General features: G+C 42.1%; 2 protein-coding genes across 4 annotated transcripts in view; both read right to left on the bottom strand.

The window, feature by feature from the left end:
• Positions 1-15,439, bottom strand: part of LOC135948114 (inactive dipeptidyl peptidase 10-like) — a 159,733-nt gene extending 144,294 nt beyond the window's left edge. The window contains exon 1 of the mRNA XM_065497210.1: positions 15,233-15,439. Within this exon, the coding sequence (XP_065353282.1) occupies positions 15,233-15,328 (96 nt within the window). The 5' untranslated portion in view covers positions 15,329-15,439. The remainder of the gene's footprint in view (positions 1-15,232) is intronic.
• Positions 15,440-16,464: 1,025 nt separating this feature from the next.
• LOC135944154 (oxysterol-binding protein-related protein 6-like) lies at positions 16,465-23,334 on the bottom strand. Of its 3 annotated transcripts, XM_065490954.1 has the most exons (18): positions 23,180-23,334; positions 22,893-23,118; positions 22,756-22,840; positions 22,534-22,676; positions 22,269-22,436; positions 21,828-22,220; positions 21,635-21,775; positions 20,707-20,905; positions 20,555-20,650; positions 20,406-20,506; positions 20,160-20,355; positions 19,710-20,107; positions 18,692-18,809; positions 18,479-18,642; positions 18,273-18,417; positions 18,093-18,219; positions 17,924-18,037; positions 16,465-17,868 (listed from the first exon to the last, which is right to left on the bottom strand). In XM_065490954.1, exons 2-18 carry the CDS (start codon positions 23,034-23,036, stop codon positions 17,760-17,762), a joined length of 2,841 nt encoding a protein of 946 aa, XP_065347026.1. In that variant the 5' UTR covers positions 23,037-23,118; positions 23,180-23,334; the 3' UTR covers positions 16,465-17,759. The 3 variants fall into 3 exon arrangements, with proteins under 3 accessions (XP_065347026.1, XP_065347011.1, XP_065347018.1); XM_065490939.1 differs by having other exon boundaries at positions 20,406-20,650; XM_065490946.1 differs by having other exon boundaries at positions 20,406-20,650; positions 22,893-23,036; positions 23,180-23,317.
• Between the last annotated feature and the right edge of the window lie 87 nt (positions 23,335-23,421).

Below are 23,421 nucleotides of genomic sequence, written 5' to 3'. Positions count from 1 at the left end.
TTTTCGACTGCGCGTGACATTTACTTGAAAAAAGACGGATCGATGGCACCCGCCGGCGCATCAAAAACATCGCGGCAAAAAATTCTTGCTTTAATAACACGTAATGGGGGCCAGGAAACGCGGTGTGTGCACTTTTAACATATGTTGGACTCGTCAGAGCGGAAAAAGCGTGCGCGGCGAAAGTAATGAAGCCGTTTTATTTACTGCGGCAAAAAAGTTGCCGCCGCCATCGCTGAAGGCGCAAAGCCCTTGTAAACATAAATCACAACATGCAAAGAGCCCCGGAAAAGAACAAGCTGCATTAGCAGAAGACACACGTCTTTCTTATCATTGCGAAAAGCAGGAGATTTTACTCCTCTGGAACAGATGGTCTCTTTAAAAAAAAATTACAGCTTCGGCAGCAAACAGCGAACGCGTAATCTCCTGTCAATTTACTCTTCCTCCGCAATGATTGCTCGAGTTTGCCGGCTGGCCACACCTGGCACCGAGCTCACAGTCGCAGTCGACAGCTACTTAACTGCACTTGACGAGGGTCAGTGTGTGCTCTCTGACCTTGTCCTCAAAGGACACTTCCCGACTCGCCGCTCATTTGAGATTGGAACCTGGTCGGAAATGGAATAATGTGTTCTTTGAGAATTGCTTTGCCCAGTGTGGTGGCAAGGGTTGCTTCCCAATTTGTTCGATTCACAACGCCTACTTATTGTAAGATCGATAGAACTATGTAGCTCAACGGGCTCAACGATAAGCTCTCAAAACAATCGGATGATGCACATACAAACGATTCAACACAGGGTTGGTCATTTTGGACACTTTTACGACGAGAATGGTGAATTTGTTTAACAGTCACGGGCCTAATTAGACAGCTTTGAAGTCAGTTTAGACGTTCTTTCACCCGTTATACCAACGAACTCTTTATAAAATCGTTCTATAAGGGGATAAACTTTGTTCCCCGGATTATTTCGTTTTAGACGAAAATTAATTACACAAGGGAATTTTTAGTACAACATTTCGAGCGATTTTTATGTGTTTAACAGCATTCTCAGGTGATTTTAGTAGGTTATGAATTCTAAAGATGACTTATAATCATTCTAAAAGTGGCTCAAATTAATTAAATTGCTAACTTGAAATCAAAAAGCAAAAAAAAACTGTATTATAAATTCCAACCCTAACAATGAATGCGTCTAAATTCATTTATAGCAAAACAATTTTTAATTAATAGTTTGGTAAAAAGTTGCAAAGAATTCATGTTTGGAATATGAGAAGAGTCCCCATTATTCTTTACTATACATGCTGGATGCTCCACTTCTAACGAAATTGTACGCATAAAATCGAATTGTTTCCACACGGCTCCAACAAGTGGTCATATTTATTGAATTCTGTCTCGTTTGGGTGTGCTCACACATTTCTGTGAGATGTGACACACGCGTCCGCATACAAAACATGGTCGTCAGCAGCTGTCCCCGTTTCGAAAGTCGGCAACTTTTCCGTTTGCACGCATATTTGTTTCGGTGCGCGGCTTGTGTTGGTAATAAAATTAGAGAGTGAGAGCACAAAACTCGTTACTGACGCACACGTGGTCTCCGTTGGGATTTCAACGGTGCATGCTGCGTATACGCGCAAAGTGTCATTTGAAATAGCCTCACCCCCGCGTGGTTCAGTGCCGGACTGGCGCCAAAATTTTCACCGAGACTTTAGGGGGAGGGCTTCTAGGAATTAGGGAATTGGACAGTTTCTTTTTAATTTCGCCCGAGAAAAGTCAAAAAAGTTTAGCATCTTAGGGGTGAGGGTAACCAAAACCACCCCTAAACCTTTCAGCTGGTCAGGGCAGGTTGAGAGCAGTGTAGCATTTGATTGCTGCCATATTCATACAAGTTCCGACACCCAGCCGACCAATAATGAAGGATTTGACATCTTTGGCTCATTGAAGGGAGTTCCGTCGGTGACGTCACAGGTGGCACGCGTAGAAGCGGGACAAAAAGTGCCACGCCCATCTTGAGTGATTTCGCCTTTGACTTGCAAGACATTCAGTTCAATTTGAAGTGCAATATCACCTAGTTGAAGTGTAAAAAGTTAAGTTTTTAACGGAAGGATAACTTTTTGGTAGGATCAAGTAGGCCAGTCCGGCCCTGGCGCAGATGAATTATTTTACAAGACGGAAAAACTGCCGGCTTTTCTTTCTCTGCGAGATAGTTTAAAAAGAAAAGGCAAGCTAAACAAACAGAAACAAATGGTTTTTTCTCTACAACACGCACGTAGATGATGTGCAGCACTCTTGACGACGACACATGATTCACGTTTTGCTGGCTTTTTGTGAAAATACACGCTTGGCAGTTCCAAACTTGGATGTGCGCGCAATCTCCGACTATTTCGCCTGGAAAGTTAGTTGGTAATTCATGCAAACCTGCTGCATCGTCGTGCGTTTGACGAGCTGAAATATTCATGAAGTCAACTCGTCGGTCCAAGCAATCGAAATACGTTCATTAACATAGCATTCTTGAGCACCCCGGGATTTTCCTTCTTGTGCTGCAATTTATTTCGCTTGAAAAGCTTCCGAAGAGAGGAATAAACAAGCCGATTCAAATCAATCCACGCTTCCTGACGCACTCTGAAAATCCCCGGAGCCTGTGCTGTGCAATATCCTGAAGAGGCGCCAACATAATCGGTGCCTTTGATTAATTAAAATTAATTAGCTGCCAGCTGTTGCCCCCCAAGAAGGTATAGCTTGTACTTTCGTTGGCTTCCAACCGGAGAAACAGCATCTCAACATCTCCCGCGGCTCAAGAATCAGCGTGAGAGTTTGTTCAAGCGTGCTCCGTCGGCAGCCGTTTTTCCCTCACGTAGGAAAACATTTCGAGCAAAGGCTCAATTTGTACTGTCATGTGTTTTCCTTCAACTCCACCGTTCCCTCGGAAAACGTTATCATCGTTCTTTAAATGTCGATCAGAACAACATGACGCCCATTGTGAATTATGCATGGCGGGATATGTGCACGCGTGAGCCCGACTTTCTTTCTGCTCATTGAAAAGAAAAGGCGTCGCTGTATATACATATACGATAGAAGCCCGAGCTTGTGCCTTCCTCCTAACGGCTCTTATCTCGCTCCTCAAATAAAATTCAGCGGCACAACTTTGCATTGTGCCGGGATGCTGCGGAACAAAACTTTCCGCTCGGCTGATTTCCTAGGAAACAATTTCTGTTTGTTTATTCAGGCGCGCGCACGGTCGTTTGCAAACCACGACTGGTCCATTATGGCCGGCGTGTTTGAAATCAATCTGGCCGCAGAGAGTTAGCAAGTATTTCAATCTGGCCACGGTTGAACCGCAGCATTCGCTCGTTTTGCGGTGCTCATTATTTGTTGCCCGAATCGAATCTATGTCTTTGGCAGCAGCGAAAGAATTCCCATTAGAGAATATATATCCGCAGCATCCACCTTTGGAGCAGGCGAGCGAGCCTAGGCAACCGGCATATCTGAGCTGTCATGCATGCTGCATACCCGGCGAACCCGCAGGCGATGAGGATGACGCAAAAATCTTGTTTCTCGCATTTCTCTCTGCCAACGCACAAAGCCCGCTAAGAGCGAGGCCTGGCAGAGATTTTTCAAGAAGCCAGACGCCCCCGTCCCGTACTCTATCAAAGTTGAGACCGGTTGCTTGAGACCTGCTGAGGCGGCGCAGCGCCAACCAAATTACGCACACCGAAATTGAGTTGAATGCAGCCTGCGCGCCTTTTCACTGATTTTCTCAGACTTTTCTTTTCGATTACTTGCGCCAGAGAAAGGTGGAGCCAAAGCCAATTTTCCTCTTTTTGCCATAAAGGCGTTAAGGCACGGAAAGGAAAAGAGCATGCAAAATCATTTGTAAACTGCAAATTTTCTGATCAACGCGTTCCAACGGTTCGCATGACTTATCAAAAGCGTGTCTTAAATTCCAAATTAAATTATATTTTGAACCATCTAAATTCCAGATGTTTTTGTTTCCAATTTCTATGATTCCGGATCTAAATAAAGTACAGTAAATCATTTATTACGCCAAAACATTACGATAAGCATGCTTAAAACAGATAAATCTACTTTGTGAATGTCAAATTCTCTAACGAGGCTTGATTTATAGGCACTTTGTGCTGACAATGAGCGCTCACATGACACGTATCATCTGTAATGCGTCCCGTTTTTTGCAATTAACTCAGCGATAAATCAGCCAGACGCTTTTGACGCCTCTTTTAATTCCAGCGCCATGGCTGCTCTTTTATGTGCAAAATTGTTCACTGCGCGTCAGCAACAGAAATAGATATATATACAGAATTAATGTGTGGATTTATCTCGCACAAGGGGGATTAGAAAACGAAAATCCATTTATCACTCGAGTTAATATGGCAGAAGAACAATTATTAATATAAACCGGAGCTCGGGGCTGACTCGATTCGCACGCGAGGATTAATAAGGTCGACTGCGAATGTCGAAAGGGGGGACGGGAAAGAGGCAGCAAGCAATCTAAAGGTCCCCTTGGCACGAGGGCACAACGAGGGCAGTGAGAGCACCGCGACTTATTCACGGTCAGCAAAATTACTTTCCGTAATTATCGCTATTAAAATGCAAGGCAATAATCACCAGAGTTGAAGGTCTGCGACTTTATTAGGGTGTTTCGGGACTGTGCTCTCATTGTCAGTATCATTCCCTCGAACTGCCGCCTCGAGGGGACAGGATAGATGTATGCTAATTTCGGTGCATGTTCATCCCATCCGCAGGGTACAATTAAGATCATTAAGGCGAACAATAATTCAGCGAAAAGACTCAACAACTTAACAGAACAACGCTGCAAATTAATTACATAAGGAAGGACCAAAACGGAAATTAAATGGGAGCCAAATTTTAAAGAAAAAATAAAATAAAATAGGCGGTCTTGTAAGAACTTCTTGACGTTAAATAAGTGTTCTTGCAAATTAAAAAAGAACTTCTTGCATATAAAATGGGTGTTCTTGAAAATTAAAATGGAATACACCAGCTGTATAAACTCTCAATGTTCGAAGGCTCCAACAGATGGCGCCACCGTATACTTTAGTAATAAATTTAATTTAAAGGCACTTCCGCTGCGATTTCAGACTCAATCCTGCTACTGTGCATTCTTCACTTAATAGGTTTTCTTTAGAACGGTTGAAAACCAAACCGTAGAAGCGTTGGAAAAGATTTTATATTTAAAAAAATTGTTTTTCATGATTCTACGGCGATTGGCTGAACCGATTTTGGTTTTCTGAACATCAAAAGAAAGCATATTTAATTAAGAATGCACGGCAGCTAGATTGAGTCTGAAATTGCAGCTGAAGTACCTTAAAATTAAATTTAGTACGAAACTAAACAGTGGTGCCGTCTGTTGGAAGCTTCGAATACTAAGGGTTTATACAACTGGTTTCTTTTTTTGCTCTTTTTATCCCTGTACTCTCGGAGCGGGAAGGGCGCGCACTGCACTATATAACACGGATGCTGAAACCCGGGTCCCAATAACACCGCGAACGGATAACATGGGCGCACCATGCCGCACAGGGACCAGCCCACTCAAGGGCCACTTGCCTCCGCACCGAGGACTTTTTTTGAAACGCTAGACATTCGTCCCGTGAATCCATGCTGGAAAGGTGCAACCCAGCAAGTAGCGAGTCGCCTCCCAGCCCGTTGAGCAATTTGAGCATTTCGAGTCACTAAACTAACCACTTTTTGCCATCTATGACTTTGGGTAGCCAGTATTAGATCTCCGAACTGCTCAAATACCTCCCATTGCTTTGACATTCCTGAGAATGCCTTAACAATGCGAGCCAACGGGCTGGTTCAAACGTTGAACGTTAAAAAGAGCTTCTTACTCATTAAAAGTACTCTTGCACGTTAAAAGGACTTGTTGCACGTTAAACAGGCGTTGTTGTATACGTTTTAATACTACTTGAATTCTGAATATTTTAAATTCAGCGAGTCAGTATACTGCTAATGAAAATTGGAACGGCAGCTCTCACTACCTGTGAGGTAGCTCAAGATTAATCTCTGTCTCCCAAGTTACGGTTGCCCAACAATAAGCCGGCTCGAGATTAGCTGCGCGCTCGCGTACACACATACTGAACTACGTATTTAACCGCACAGCAAGTTAAGTTTGCCCACATGCAAGACACAATTCATCCGAGTTTAAAACGCACACACCGAGCACACCGTCGCCGCCTTGCAGGGAATCTGAACGTGACTCAAATGAAATTAGCAATCGGCTTGAAGTGTATAATTAAGATTGCATGATGGCCTTGGGCGCGAGGGTGTGTGCCGCCTTGTGTGTGTGCGTCGAGAGATAAACCCGCCATTTGATTTTTATGCCCTGCCAGCTTCATTAATTAGAGATCCCGCCGCACCCCCTGAAGGTGATTCGAGCCACAAGAAAGGTCAAATAAACTGGGTCGTTCTTTCCGCCGGGGCAAGCACATATTTCACCGAAAATGGGGTTGGCCATCCGATATCATAATGCGCTGTCTTCTTTTCCTGCCGATATTTGAATTTTTGCGCTACATGTGAAAAGAACAATGCCCCGAATTTTCATGGAATTCGATTTAATTAATATAATAATGGTGAGACGGTCTTTTGACCCGTATGTGCGGAAACATTAATTTGCTTGCTCTGACAAAAACGCACTATTTGATCAATCAGAACGTTCCGATCGCTAATTGGCTGTCAAACATCGAACAGCCCTGATCAATTATTGAGAAAGTTTGAAAAGTAAACATAAGAAAGCACCAGGGGAAATTATGCTGCCGCTTGCTTCAACACGTAATCGAAATTCAGCGAGGCGCGTTGTGCTGGAAAAGGCGGCGGGCGGCCACCCCCACCCCCACCCACCCCCGCAAGTGCCTATATAAAATGCATATTATACATATCAATTAATACGCACAATGGCGGGCGACGCCGACGAGAACGCATTGTGCCAAGCGCGCTGATAGCGTCAATCAGGCGGAATAAAGTCAGCCTCCAATATTTGCACGCGCGCAGACGACGGTGTAATTGGAGTAGGCAGTCGCGGCCAGATAATCGCTCGAATTGGTTTTGCCGCCGCGGGCGGCGCACTCTTTCGCAATTTATCGATTCTCGGGATGACAATTAATTTCCAATAATAGCCGCAAATCCGTTTATCATGATAGCGCCGCATGTGAACTGTTTTTTACGGTATATCGGCAAAATTTACCCATGAAACGGAATTGGCTATGATTTTATGAAAGCTATAAATTTCCAAACGATGAGAGGAAATTTCTGTGACGGATTTGAAATGCTAGTACTAGATGTAAATTTGAAACAATCGTCAATTCATTTCTTTTTATAACCTCTATTCTTAAATAATTTTATGCTGATTGTGATTTTCAAACAATCTTAGTTGGAATTATTGTACCTGATTTGATTATAATTATTCGATACGACTGTTGTCATATCTCCTGTGTCGTCAAAACACTTGCAAATATGTCGTAAATTAAATCAAATGGATGAAATTTGTCCCTTTTAAAAACCACCCTAAATTTATGAATTTTTGTTATTTTTATACTTTTGGTAGCGTTTTTACTATTATTCTTGAAATAAAAACTTAGAACCAGCGGTTTGGAATCATCAGCCCCTCAACAACCTCCGAAATCAACCCCTAAAGCATTTGGGGTACAATTTGTCTTGTGTTTTCAGCTTTTTTAAATATATTTGTTCCATTTCTTTATCTACGTTTTATTTCATGCAGAATAGATTTCTTTCAACCCTATAAACAACCCCTAAAGGATTTTTGAGATCTTTAGATGCTTAAGTTTTAATTTATTTTCTGAAAAATATCGTTTTCTTCCTAGAAAAAGGGGGTGGAAATTGCAAGTGGGGATTTTCTCACCATATATTGATGGAAAGCGCTTATATTCAGGTAAAATTATTTTCATATATCCAATTGTGAATGATCATTTCTATTGTTCTTTAATGTGTGTCTGTTGTACACTCCCATGTTTGTTAAATATTCAAATTCAATTTTTTTGCACATCTTTTTGCAAAGTTATAGTTGAAAAAACCAGCTTGGCCTGATGAATGCACACCAATATCCCAGGGTAAACTACTAAACTAGGTCAACTGTTTCATTTACCTCTGCAATTAAGAAATTCATGCAAATGATACGAGCTTCCTCTCAAAATCATCTCGAATTTTAGCATATATAAAGTTCCTAGGAATATTGCTCTATAATCCTCGTGAAATATAACTGTAGCCTAAAGAATGACTTTGTTTAAAGTCGCGGGGTTGCTTTTTATGGTGTTCCAGCTGCGAGTGCAAATGGAAATTTATGGTGCTCATTTTTTTATTACCAAATAGGTGCATAAATTGCAGGCGCGGCGTAAGCTTCTCCATTACGCCCCACTGGCGCTTGAAAATTTTAATAAACCGATGAGAGCAGACACACATCGCCCACCACTGCTGCAATTTCACATTCTACAAACCCATTGAAAAGCACACTCGCGTGTATGCATTCGAATTTTTAATTCATTTCGGCAGTCATTCTGCTGACGACGCTGATGGAAAATGTTTATTAGACTGCCTACATGGCAAGCGTGATGAGAGGAAAAACTCATCCCACTATATTAAACCCGAGCGCGCTCGGTGAACACACATAAAAAGGGCCGGGAAATATGCGAGAAAGCTGCAGTGATGCGACCGACTTATTCGGAGACAATGCGAAATACTCGCCGCCAACCGCGCGAGCGTTTATACAGTCATGCAGGCGTGCATTCGGTTTGAATATAAAATATCCCTTTCACGCCCATTTGCTGCTTTCAACCGCGCCGGCCGCACTTCCGCTAAAGAGCTTTTTCGACTGCGTGGATCAGAAAATGGTTGCGATAATCTCGGGCTTTAGCCTTTAGCCGGGATTGCGACCGGCCTTTTCCACAGCTAAGCTGACTTTGCAGTCGGACGCGATTAAAAGGGGACCCGCAAGCAAGATGTGAGTATTGGCTGCGCGCTGAGCAATGATTACTTTTGCAACAAAGTTCTAAATCGAGCAGAAACTTAAATCCGTGATACACACACAGATTCAACTCTGATCGATTTCTCTAGATGTGATTAATAACTATTTAAATAATGATTTTAAGCAATATTTCTTTGGCAGGGGTTGGCAAATTTTTTTGAAGAATGTAGTACATTAAAGGTTCTAACCCCCACCCCCTCAGATCCGCGGGGTATTTTTCTAGAGTCAGCAAATAACTTCGTTCCAGGTGATGCCTAATACTATAATAAAAAACCGTTTAACTTTTCTTGACGAATACTTTTGATTGCACATATGAGATGATCCCACACTGGAATATCGGTATTTTTGCTCAAAATGTTGCACAACTAAGAAGGACCAACATATCAAAAATTGGAGAGTAGCTATAGGCTTATTTTTTTAAATTTGCTTTTTACTATAATTAAAAACGTGGATTTTTTTCAACTTGGCCTAATTTGAATTTTTAAAACCCCTTAATTTTGTTCGATTTTGGCCGTATACCTCACAAAAACAATTACTGTAACAAATAAAACCAATTTAGACCGTTTTCATTCCTAATATACGAGTTAATTTCATCCCATATTTCTCTTTCGCACACATTTAATCGCAAACTTGATTAACTTTTTGTATAAATGTTATTTTCATTATATAAGTCTAAGCTTCTAGAATATATATTTCTAAGTTGCCGTGAAAAGAGCCAAACTTTGGTTCACTACATCAGAAAAGTTATTTCCCCGAAACAGCACCAATTACGATTTCTTGTGCTGCAAGCACCCGCGCTCTGTTCACCAACTCTACAGCAAGATTGGCAATTTTTTACCATTAGTGGTCCTTTCAAAAAAGGCCGCCCGGCTCCTCTATACCCTACGTGCTCGTGACTTGATCGCGTAATTAGGTTCAATCGGCAGAGAGCGAATGTTTTCCCCGAGCGAGGGGCGATTGCAATTTGCCCGTCTGTCACGCATCTCGCATCTTGCTGCGCGTGCGGCAATTATAATTAATTGTGTGATGTAAATTTCTTTGACGGCCGCGAGTGTGTTGCAAGATCGGAAGCTACTGTGATTGCGCTCGGCCCATTTTTCACACTGTTTGTCAGAGAGGAGCGGCAAAAAATGGAAGTAATCCGTCAGCTCGGCGGCGACACACTCGCGAGCTCATCAATATTCCATTCCAAGACGTCCATAAATTTCCTTTAAAGACCTTTTGTCTCATTTGGAAACGCATTCCAGCTCTTGTTACACAAGTCATCAATTCTGGCGCGTCACGCTGGGCGCGGAAAGCCGCAGGGCTGGAACTAACGTTTAAAACATTCATACGCGCGACCGTCAAATTTGGTCAACCAAGTAGTGATTTAATGGCAAATAGTGTTCGTTCGCTGCCTGAATTTTAAATCTGCGCCGAAATTGATTTTGCAGCAGTGCGCCTGCCTCTCGCATGGATGGATTTGTAATTTTCTTGCGTGTTGATTTCGAACACGCAGTAATGTTTGATTAATAACCTTTCTGCATCATCATTCATCCTAATCCCATTACAAACTTCCGGTCATTGCTCAATCCCGTCGATACTTTTTAGGTCGTGACACTTTGCAGAAGTCGAGCAATGCGATCTCATTACTCGTACTCCCTTTTGTCAAATCACAAAAGGGCCTCTAATTAGTGTGGAATTGCGTTCAAAACACGCTTGTTGAGCTTCCTACGTTTGTGTGTGAAGTGCGCCTTAAACTTGACGTCGGCAGCCATATTTTAATGGATTTGCACTGCCCGCGAGCTAACTGCCGCACCCAAGAAGTCTATAATGAATTCTTTTTTCTTTCACAACAGGTGGAGTGCTTGGCGAGCAGGCGAACTCGACGCCGAGTTTAACAATTCTACACGGCTGAGTGAGTCGGAAGCAAAGGATGAATATGAAACGACAAGTTTTGTTCAAAAAGACGAGTTGAATTTGACTCTAATAAACTTTCTGCAAGGCAAAGTTGATTTTTTTATTACAACAGAGATCTCTTGATAATCTTTTCTCGCTTTTTCGCTCACAATTTTTCTCTTTTTCCGCGCTACTCTCTAGAAAATTCGTTTTGCATTTTTCTCTGCAGACAAGCTCGAGATTAAAGAGCCGAAAACAATTTTAAGCGTAAGTCAGCAAGAATTTTCTCTGTCACTTTGCTTTTTATAAATGTTTCTGAATTGACAGCAGGAAATTGCCTCTTTAAAGAGGAATTTAATCATCTCCTTCTCCCTGAATTTTCGGTATAAAATACTACTCTGGTGAACCGTTAACTGGCCGTCTAAAATATGCATTCGACCCAAGATAAGGAGCTTCAATAATGTCTTTTTGATAACGATAATTACCCGGCGTGACTGGAGTGCTAAACACCCCCCAAAATGCGGCTCCTGCATGCAGAATTAGGTGCCTGCCTGTTCGTTCAAAAGCAAAATGTGAAATCGTAGACAATGCAGCGAAACTATACCTAAGGACAAAGTTTGGTTTTATTTGCTCGCGTTCAAATTTATGCCCCGTGCCCCATTACTTGACGAGCACGTTGCCATTAAGCCCCGCGCTGCTGGAAAATGCGCCCCGAGTGCCTCCGAATAATGCATGAAGCAGCCAGCCATTGTGATGGGGAGCGCGAACAACTAGTGCAACTTTATATGAACCGCTACGTGTGACTCGAATGGACTCGAACTGCAACAAATACCGGTCGCTCGAATCGTTTATGCGCTGCTCGGGAAACTCGCTCGACAAATGGCGTACACATCGCATGAATCGGAGAACACCGACTTGGCATTATTTTTGTCAAATGTCGAGCTCCACTTTGCATGAATAATGCAGAATGGGGACAGGATTTCCACAGCAGTGTAGCAGATGGATCCCGAGAGCGTCTCGTTTTACCCGCCATTAAGAATGTCAAAGCCTCGCTTGTCTGAGTGGAGTAGAGCCACAGAATGAAATGCAAAACTTCTCCAGCAAAGACGATTAAAACCATTATGATGGATAAATCAACATATGTGAAGACACATATGTTGATTCCGCTTTGAAAAAAGCGGCAGGATTAGAGTCTGATGCTAATAAATGGGAAGCTATAAAAAACTAGCATACATTTCAATCTAATTTTCTTGCCCTCAAAGGGAAATTTTATTTTATTATATCTGACAACGATATTAAAAAATGAGTTGTTTAGCATTTTGATAGGATTGTCTTGAAGTTGTTTTTAAATAAGAGATTCGATCACTCTTAAATTGTATACACATATGCAGACTCTTGAAAAAAAAAAACAACAAACGAAAACTGCCGACGAGGCAAAGTGAATTTTTCCTGTCAAACAGGAGTAGCAGCGTGGACGTGAATATATGATTCTCTGCTCCGCTGGACCGGCAGCAGGGCAGGGGCAGGGCTGCTACTTGGCCCAATTCAAATTTTGCCCTACATTGTCCGTTTCCACTCTTACGCACTTGACGGAAGCACTATCTCCACGAATTCTTATTCCTAAATTCTTTATTTTCTCTCTCCTTTTTTGGTAGCACCACTATTCATTTGTTTTGTTTCCATCCACTCTTGTCGTGTTTTCAACGGTTAAATCGATTGCAAATTACAAATGTCCCACAATATTCAATTATACAGCAATCATAGCAATTTCAACTGCGGATTTAAGCAAACACCATGGATTCATAGCAGAGTCTATAGAAATAAGATTGTGATGGAATAGGTAATGATGGAATATTATTTTTTGACCGTGCGTCTATCGATTATTTCCTTAGGGTTGAATCACTCGGTCGAAAATCGGTGGAAACATCGTGTTACTTTGGCGGTTTTGAGTCTGAACCCTAGCAAAGAACGACGACAACCAATCAGAGAAGGGATCGAGCGTTCGAATGATTGGATTTTTGACGTTACCAAGATCGAGACAGCAGCGCCATAGTGTCAGCCAGCGGAAGCGAGTCAAGCGCTGGCTGTCGCTGTGGCGCTGCTGTCTCGATCTTAGACCAGAGCTTGCTCTCTACTCTGAATGGCTCCGGCGTTCTTGTTAGCACTATTACTTAGGTTAAACCGCTAAATTAGGTAGTGATTCTTCGGCCATCGAACCTATATAATTCGACCCTCTTTCCGAAAATGAAATTAGAATAGAATGGATTTTTTATTGCTACTGGTTGATCAAAATATTATTGAGAGGCATCGCATTTGCAGCAATTGGAGTTTGTCCTAGTGTACATAATACTCTTAGTCTAATGGCGTGCAGGTGTTGATGCTCGCCACAGTGGTCAAGTTAGAACATTCAAATGAGATCGGCGGTCGAGCCAGCTGCTGGGACTCTCGTCGGTTCAACAATGGCGTGTTTAATGCACACGGCAATTCGTCTTTATTACACAGAGTGTCGACTGTCAATTGAAAACATCGGTGCATTAGAGTGCAAGAGCATAGTGTCACTAGTCGAAATATCATTCCGTTCATTTTTGCGCCATGAAAATTTCCGGGCCGCGCGCGGTTTATTTACGGCGTGCTTTGCTTTTACGCAAACGCAAACAGAGTTTTATTGTCTGTTTGCTCAGTGTGTATGGGTAGGTATCTCTGGCTGGATAAAATATTTCACTTTGGAAGCGGCGCAAACAACTGCAGAGAAACGAGTGCGTGTTTGAGTGCTCTGCAGTTGCTTTTTTCCAGCGAGTTTTTCCGTTCACACCGCAAAATTATGCACAAAGCCGTCGAGAACAAACAACGAAGTAACGTCACACGCTGTATGATCTGCAATCAAGCGGTGTTTTGTGGTCGCTCCGTTGGCGCGGAACTCAATTATAATTAATTGAAAAGAAGTAATTTACGGCTGCAGAGAACGCATTTTGCGTGCTGCACAATTATTATTTTGTGCTGAGAAAAAGGAGGCGTGCATCTTAATTAGAAACTTGCCGCTAAAAGGGAGCAATTTGCATACATTTTCTTTTCCCATGCGCAAAGACATAATTGCGCCGGAGGAAAAATCGTCTGCTCTAGTGGATGTAATGGCCTGGAAATTGTATCGGGTGTAAAAAGGAGTGAAGCGAGGGAGATAAAGACTCGGTCCAATAATATAATATATTCCCGCTGGATGAGATTTTCCTCCATTGATCATGAATAATAACGTTTTATTATTAGAAAAGGAACAAGAAGTGTCGTCTCAAGTACTCCCCATTCAGCAGAAGGAGAGATAAAACAGAGTGAATTGATACTTGTTGAGCCGTGTGTATGCAAATCTCTGTAGTTTCCAACCGTATATCGATCAGAGAAGGGTTGTGTTTGACGAGGAAAGCTGCTTTAAATTAAAGCACCTGCTGTCAATCTGCAGCAAACATCATCCAATTAGTTTCACGCATCACGAGTTGCCAAAAGCCCGAAATTTTTTGCTCAGTCTCGCGTGATTAATCAAAAAGGTTCGGATTCGTTGAGCCCAGAAAGCACGAAAGCAGGATCACAATTCCCAGCAGGCCACCTTTAACTATACTGTGGCGCGCAGTGACCAAACTATTCATTGATTCGGAAAGTGTGGAAATTGAATCCGCTTACTTTTAAAACAAAGAGCCGATCACGTGGAAGGGTGAATAATTTCATTATTTACCGGTGCCAATCTAAATAAATGGCTATCAACGTACGTGTGTTGTCATTCGGCCCGCTTGATTACTGCGGCCCCACAAATTGACACATCTGGCGGTGACATTGCCAAATTAATTGCAAAACACGGAGGTATTGATCGCAGTGAGATGATTATTTTTTTCTAATTCCGATTCCGCCAGCAAAAAGGGCAGGCGAAAATTATATATGCACCCACACCTGCTGCCACATGTTGGCAGGAACAAAGCATATAAATTGCCTGCTTTCAGCTCGCGGGAAAATTTAGGAAACTTCGAGCACTCTCTTTTTAAAGTAAAGCTATAGAGGAAATTTGTGAAAATCTTTTTTACCTGTACTTAAAATAGTATCTAAATATAAGGAAAATATTTAAAAATTTCCCAGGTTGCTGTTTAATTTTTTTTTTTAGATAATTGGCTCTAAATGTAGGACATTTTAGTTCATAATACGCACACTAATAGAAGGATCGCGACGAGGGGGCCCGAAATCAAGCAAAAAATCGAGAATTTAGGCAAAATCGTCCTCGTCGGTCCTGATTTTCATAAAAATTTCACAACTCAATGTCAACAATGCAAATTTTCCTAATTTCTGGCCTGTTCTTAAAAGACAAACGAAATTTCTGTACTCACCGTCATGGTCTTGGTCCGCGGGTCGTAGACCTTTACGGAGGTGTGGTCAGGTGATCCCCTGAGGGCCTTGGAGTCGATCTGCACGTTGGTCTGCATCTTTTCGCGGTCGGTGCAGCGGCAGTAGCAGCAAGTGTGCGACTCAAGCGGCGGAGTCGGTTTTGCGCTCACGGGGTTCGCCTCGCCGGCAGAGAGAAAGAGAGGGCTCTCGACCGCCCCGCAGGATGAGAGAAGCCGTTCGTTCTCTCTCTCTCTCTCTCTCTCTCGCTCGCACACAGTCAGTCGGTATGTACTGCACGCCGTCGCCATAGAAACGCCCGCCGCCGCCGCCGCGCTTCATCTTGCCTCAACCCTTTCCCTTTTGCCTCCGCACACTCGTCGTGTGGTGCCCGCGCGCGACAACTCTTCACGTACCTGAGTCACGCACGCACCTGGCCAGACAATTTTATTTTTTTAAGTGACGCCCACGAGCCGACGCGGCGGCTTGATTATATATGGAGAGTTACTCTTTCGCCGGGATGCTGTGTGCGTGCGCTCCTCTCTCCAGTCCATTAGCAGCCGCACCTTTTAAGGGTGCAAATTTGAAATATGAGATGCTTGAAAAAAGAGGATACGCACTGAGGGCGGAGTAAACAACTATTCTGTGCTTTGAACTTTGAAAAGAGATACTAAATTCATTTTGCTGCCGAGATTTTCGGACAGCATCTTTTAAAGTATGCAACCTGCACAGCGTATCTACCGCGCTTGTGGTATATCATGTGACAGGTGGAATGTTAACGAGGATTGATACTGCAAAATCCTGAAAAAAGATTGTAACCAATGCATGAAATCTTCCCTTAGGATTCAGTAATTGAAGCTAAAATTGACCTAAGCATCACTGTCATTTTTTTGAAAAGTTGTGTTTCAAATGGTGAGAACTGTCTCTATACTTGAGTTTTTATTCAAATTCAAACAAAGTTTCCCTGAAAGAATAGATCTCGACGAGAGCTATCAAAATCCGTAAATTTTGGATAAAACTAGAGTTTTTACAGTAACAAGGTCCTTTTTTGATTAGAATAAAATTTTTATCGATCCATCAATTCAAATAATTTTCAATCTACTTTAGATTTTTTATTTATTGTTGATTGGAGCCTCTTCGCAGCCTTCACGTAGTCACACGAAATTTTTAATTTTTCCCTTTCATAATTCTTCGTGAGACGTTAAAAGGGGAAAATGAAATAAACATTTCATTTAGGTCAGCGTGTCTATGGCAAAATTTTATTGGTTCGCGAAAACATACAGTAAAATATAACGATCTATACAGTTTAAATTATAATTAAAATCAGGTAAAAAGTTTGTTACTCTCGAGAGTGAAGATGAAATTCTAATAGGCTCCTTCGATAACAACTTAACAAGCTTAACTTCCAGAGCCCAAAAGAGTAGTTAAAATAATAGTGACACCACTCTACCGAAGCAGAGCCAGGAGGAGTACGTTAGGTTGTACAATTAATAAGCGCTCACTTTACCGTTTTGTTAAATCAATTCCAGTTTGCAATTTTTTACAAGCGGCAGTTAACTTTAATTGTTTGCAAAGGAACAAATTAAGCAGGAGGCAAACGATCTTATTAGTGGTTTTACTAATCGTAACTAAAATTACACGATTAGCTCACATTCAAGGTCTAATTATTACTAATTTTCAACCGACTGCAGTGTTACTTGTTAAGCAATGCATCATTAGCACCAAAAATCTTTCCTACTTAAGATAATATTTATATAATACGATTGCATCAAGATCACTCGCGTTTCCAATGTCACCACTGCACGTGGAAGAAAATCAACATCTTAACGTTATCATCGTAATATCAACAATCAGAAATCAGGCACAAAGATCAAGGAGTATCCAGCTGGATCAACCAACGGCGAAGAAAAAAATACGGCTGTATTTCAACCATAAAAAAGGTTTAAATTGAGTGCAAACACGCGTTAGCTCATTTCGGTGGAAACAATATTAAGGACACATGATATAAATGTCAAATTCAGCTTCACACAGCCTTGAAATTTCACGAATGCTTGCAACACCTTCAAACAGCCCAAACCAAGCATTATATCTTGTTGTTGATACATAAGTAATCATTGAGAATTCTTTTCATATATTGAAATTGAAACAATCCGTCCTCTGCTACTGCCACGCTCTTGCTAAATTATTCTATGCAACTCCAGCTCAAATCAGCGCATCAACTAGTAATATTTGTAAATAATTGACGATTATATAGGAAATGCATTTCATATTTAGCACATAATAAGCTGAGTCAAGAACAGGGTTTTCACTACTGTTAGCCTGGACATGCTGGGTTTTGAAACATTTGCTCTTGAGCAAAATTGATTGTTTGCACTTAATTAACAGTTTTACGAAATAGCAACGTCGATCAAAATTATGCCTTGATTTGATGTTCTTTCGTCAAAAATCAATCAGTCAGACCGAAATAAGGAATACTATCTTGGTTTACAGGCAAACAAGAAAAATTGAAAGAGAAATCGAGACTTTTGCTAATCACCAAAGGGCAGGAATGTTGAGGTTCACAAAACCAGGGTTTTTACGCTTGACCCAATACAAGTCGTTGTACTCCCATATTTCTTCATTATTGCTTGAATTGTGGCATCTAAAACAAATTAATATTTTAGAGAAAAGCTGTGCCAGATGGAGGCAAAACTCACTTAAACCAACGAGGCACATTCTCTTCATCTTGGCGCTTGCGTCTTTCTCTCTGCGCTTGTTCCAACTGCATTTTCATGTTCTCCGCAGCTGCCAGGTTGCCTTCCTCTAGCAATCTGCAATTCAAGACAAACTCAAACTGCATGACAAGAAGCAGCACTCTTCAATTACCTCTGGTCCGGTCTAAATCTGGTGTCTGTACAAGGCAAATATTTTACCATTTCACCGTCAATCTCATTCAGCTCCATTGCAAATCTGGTAAAACCGTAATAAAGCTCGTAATCTTCAGGCATTGTTCCTGGAATCGTTAAGCTGATTAGTGCGCTCAGAGTGGCGCTGAGGGATGCACACCTGGTCTCCAGATGCACTTGGCAGACGGCGCAACCCCGCAGTACATTGCTTCGTTCCACTTGCCAAACAAGGTCCTCACAACTTTCCCATCCTCGTTTGTTATGTTTCCGTAGATTTCATGCTTTTTAGCCGACCAGTAGCTCGACTGCAAAGTTAAGACGACTTAATTTTGCACATTCTGTTAAGCTTCAAAAAATAATGTTAACCCTAACAAACGTGAGCTTGCAAGTGATGTTTTTACTGCTGGTGATGTTGAGTTCGCCGTATTGGTCAACCCAACGCTGTCCACCGAACACATTATGCACGCAAGTTGTAACTTTGTTCCACTTGTATGTGTCGCCTGTTCTCGGAAACTTGATATTCACGGTGCCTGCCGATTAAAAGTGATTAGGTAAAAATTTGACTTTCTTCGTACCTACCAGTTGGCTGGAATTCCATTGATTTGCCCCAGAATTTCGTTTTGATACGTGCATCTTGCCAAAATATGAAGTTTTTTGACTCAGCATGGCACACACTCACGGGAGGATGATGAGACACCTGCCAAACAATTTCTTATTCAGAAAAATTTTTTATTAGGGGTACATTATATTATATTATATTATAGGGATGTGCAAAAATAGTCGATTTAGCAAAGAAATAATTGATTATTACAGTCGGAAATTTAGAGGCAAATAATCTATCAAATAATGAATGAAATATTTATTAGACACCACGGGTGTACAGCAACAGACATCTACCAAATAATCGGTTTCATATGTTCATAAAGACAAAAAAATCTATATTTTCTTTTAAAAAAAAACGCTATTATTCAAGAATAATCGGTACATTTCAAAAAACTGAAATGGGGTGCAGTGCACCCCCCTTTCAGAATTTAATAAAAACAATTTTATTCAATTTTACTCAGTACATTTTAAAATGAACTGAAATGGGGTGCAGTGCATTTTAAAAAATGCTATTTATCAAGAATTCTTTAATAAATTGGTTTTGGCAACCTCTCTGCTGCTTAAAACATTGAATCACGTTGAGTGGTTTTTGACGTAATAATGAGAAAATCCCCATTTTTTTCAAATTAGACAATAATCGCTTTTTAAATGGGTGATAATCGAAAAATAGTCGGTTTGGATGAAATAATCTAAAATAATCGATGTTGAAAATCTGTCAAAATGCTAAAAAATTGATGATTCATACTCATTTGATGATAGTCCGGACATCATAAACGCAAAAGAAAAAATAATCGTTAATCGGTTTTGCACAACCCTAATTATATAATTGGTTGGAAATAAACACTGTCGACAAGTGCGTTATACAGGACAGGAATGGCCCGGGACTTTCGGAACCCCGAAAAAAATTTCTTAGAGAAAGTCATGATCGGGACGTAGAATTATTATCATCTTTATTGTCTTTTGGATCTAAAAATTAATTGAGAATCGCACTCACTTGTTCCGCAATAAATCTAAAGCCTTTGTCTTCTCTGATGCACTCGTAGGTCTCTCCCAAAATAGGATTAAACGGCTTGCTGGCAGCTCGGTAGTACGAGGAGCCGTAGCCGGAGACGGCAAAGGCGGCAACGCAGACCATCCTCTCGTACGGGTCGTCGATGTCTGCTGCCTTGTCCAAGAGCTCACTGTACTCGAGCTCTTCACACAGGCGTTGCAGCATGCTGAGGGGTTCGTTCAGGGCCACAGGCATCGACACCTTGGACAGGTCTTTGCCGATGTTCTTGCAAAGCAAATTCCACAGGGATAGGCCCTCCAGGTCTGGCCTTGGCGCTGGCAGCTTGGTTCTCCGGCCAGTGTGGAATTTTGGCATCATCTGATCATCATCTTCGTCTGGAACTAATACAACTTTTTCACACAGGAGAGTCAAAAGGCAAGAAATCTCTCTCACTGCTTTGAGCTGGAGTGTTGTCCGTTCCAACCTCGCTGGTCTCGCTAACGACCGAGCCTTCCTCCGAGCTGAAGCTTGCCTCGGAAGAAGTCTCGCTGAAGTTTAGATTTGTTTGGAAATCCTGTGCATCGAAAAATTCACTAGCGCTCAGACATGAACTGCTATATGATAATGATTGCTGGAGATGTTTAGCAGCCTGCAAAAAGACGATCATAAAAGCGTTTTGCGTGACAATGGACGACCTACTTGATCAGACTGGGCGATCGATGATACGTCACTCAGATCAGAGTTTTCGTGTATTTTATTCAGCCTGTTTTTGAGTTCTTTGTTTTGGTGAACGGCCGAGGCTAGTGAACTTTTCAAATTAGCAATCAACTGAGAATTTCCAGAACTACCAAAGGTCAGAAAACTACTATCAAGCTCCATAGCTTGCTTCAGCCGATCTCTTTCCACTAGCATGGTCTGAGCTACCTCCTTCAAATTAATGTGAACTGAAATGCCGGAGAATAAATAAATACGTGCACTAGAACAAACAGCAGTGACGCACTATCTTTGGCGAGAATGACAAAGTCTTCCCGACAATGGAAGTCAGGCGTTGTGTGACCTCTGTTTTCCGCCGGCATATTCAAAGAAAGCAGATGCTCCGCTCCAGGCAGACTTTGAGGCCTAGTGGCAGTCAAAACGGCACACGGCAATGACGGATTGCTGCTGCTCAGATGGGCCATTTGAGGTAATCCACCAGAGTTCTGCAAGCATTTCTTATTAGTAGAACAGAACAATATAAATACATTATAATATGAGGTTGTTTCCAGGAGAGATTTGAGATAACCTGCATTTTTTTATTCAGGTGATTGAAGAAAAATAAAATTGCTTGAACAGTTGATTTTTACGAGGAAACTGCTCCTGAGATCAGTCAAGACCATCAGAACAGGTGGGAACTCGAACCCTGGCATCAGGGTAGCCCTCAAGGGCGATAATATTGATTTTCCATATTTAGCTACTTTAACGACAAATGACGGGCTCTGCATCGGTTTGATCCACAAGATCTTGCCACCATTGGAACGGCCAATTCAAAGTTGTTCTAGTGGTGCGCAAATTTTTCAGTAATCACCACCATGGAGCCCGTCAGGCGTTGTTTAAGTTGGTTCTCATGGGAATAATTATTAATATCAATCGCTCGAAGGCTACCCTGACACCAGGGTTTGATTTCTAACTAGATGTAAATTTTGGGTCATATAGGTAGCCGCCAGCCGCTGGTGAAAAAGGGTCAAACATTAGAAAGTGCAGGAGAAAATGTCTTCCTGCCTTTCTAACCGTAAAGCACTTCAAACTTCACGTTTAAAATATTTTCAGCTGCGCCAGCCACTGGTAAACATAGCCAGCTGCCGCTGCTGGGCAAAAAATAGTTTTAAATCTCGCGGCCGTGACAACAGTAAAAAAATTTCTCGTGGAATCACCCTTGGATTTGTACATACTGGAGGTTCTGTTTCATTTTGTGTGGCTTTATTGGGACTGCTCCCAGCCAAATCAGCTGCACTGCCCTTGGAACTCTTCTTTTTGCGCAGCCCAAATTTCCTTCTGTCCTTCTTGACATTGGGAGAGCACCCATCTGCCGTCTAAGGAGCCGTTTAATTATTTCAGGCCAGAAAGTAAAATTGGCGTTGCTACCTCTGGGTGTTCCGAGCCGGTGGGAAGTTGTTCAACCTGCTCCAAAATGAGACTCAGTTGAACCAGATTCTGCTGGACCAATGAGAGCTCTTTGGGGATGGTGTCCAGGGCTGGCGAATCCATGATCCAGTTGGCGATTCGAGAATGAGATTGCTGCAAAGCAGACGACGTGGTCGAGGTCGATGGTGGCTGAGTGGAGGAAGCATTGTGGCCTTCCTCCGCAGGTGCCGCCGCCACAGGACTCTGCGGGGGATTCAGGGGACTCGCGTCAGGTGAATTCCTTGACTGCACCAGAGGCAAATTGCGCGTGCCAAAGGTCAAAACGTGCTGGCGGTAGAGACGATGCAACTTCAACTGCTCTACCCATTCTTGGAACGTCTCCAAAGTTTTTGCCTGAGTGCAAGTGAGTCAGTGTTATATATAAAATCCGCGCGGCCTTACCTTGAGGTGGTAAATGAATTCTTCTGCGTCGATATCAATTCGGCGTCTTTTCAACTTGCTTGAAATCACTGACAGCCCTATGTCCAAGGAGCCGTGATGTTTCCCCCTGGCTATTTCCCCAGGTCCTTTGGCGTATATCAAAATTCCTTTGTCCAGAACAAAATATCGCTGGAATAATTCAAATTTAATTGTTTTTTAATTCCAAGTTAAATATCAACAATGACAACTAATTTATAAACACGTTGAAATATTTTTTCTGGTGTACCTTATGCCATCCTTTCAAAGGCCACTTCCTCTTTTTGTGTAAATAACCTTCAAAGGGTTTCGGCTTCTTGTCGAACCTTTGTCCATCCTTCAGCCCTTCGAGTATTTCCCATTCGGACGCCCTCCTGACCACCGCTTTGGAGCCTATGAAAACAACAAAGGACGATTTACAAATGCCATCAGCTAAGTTCATTGCAGACGCTGAACTGAGAAAGACACGTACTATTGTTCCCCTCTTTAGATGGCACTCTGACAAATGTGTCATTGTTCGAGTCCGCCGACAGACTATTAGTGTCCGCACTGCCATCCTGCAATTCGTTAATCAGTGCAATTAGCATCTCACGAAAGCGAACATCTTACTGAGTCCGAGTTGTGCCCAGCGGAGGTTTTGGCTACCGGCCGGATGACAGCCGTGCTGCCTTTCTTTTTCTCCATCGACTTGTAGTGTTTGTAGTTGCTCAGACTGCCAGGTTCAGTGGCAATGTGTCTCAATCCTGATGACATCTTCAATCACAAGGGCAACTTCCAAATCAATGACTCCATGACATAACATTAATTATGTGCCTGCGCCCCCGTATTAAACGAGCTGCGGGTAACAAAAAGGCAAACGGTTTGCTTGACAAAGCTATGAACACCTAGTTTCTTACTCATTTCGATAATTCTAAGCACTGTGTCGCAGCATGTTTTCGTTCGAATTGGGTTTGACAAAAAATATCCGGACCACTGCAGTGGACGAGGTGTAATTTTGCAATTCTGGGCCAACAGGAGAAGTGGGCGTAACAACCTGGGGGTAACTAAAGGAGCATCATTCATTGACGTAAAGTACTCGAAGTACTCAGCATTAAAGTAAGGGAAAAATTAATTTTTTCCTGTGATCGGATTATTTTGT

Source organism: Cloeon dipterum, chromosome 1 (genome assembly GCF_949628265.1).
Source record: "Cloeon dipterum chromosome 1, ieCloDipt1.1, whole genome shotgun sequence".
NCBI lineage: Eukaryota > Metazoa > Arthropoda > Insecta > Ephemeroptera > Baetidae > Cloeon > Cloeon dipterum.
Note: the sequence above shows the minus strand (reverse complement) of the source record. Positions and strands in the feature narration are given on the sequence as shown.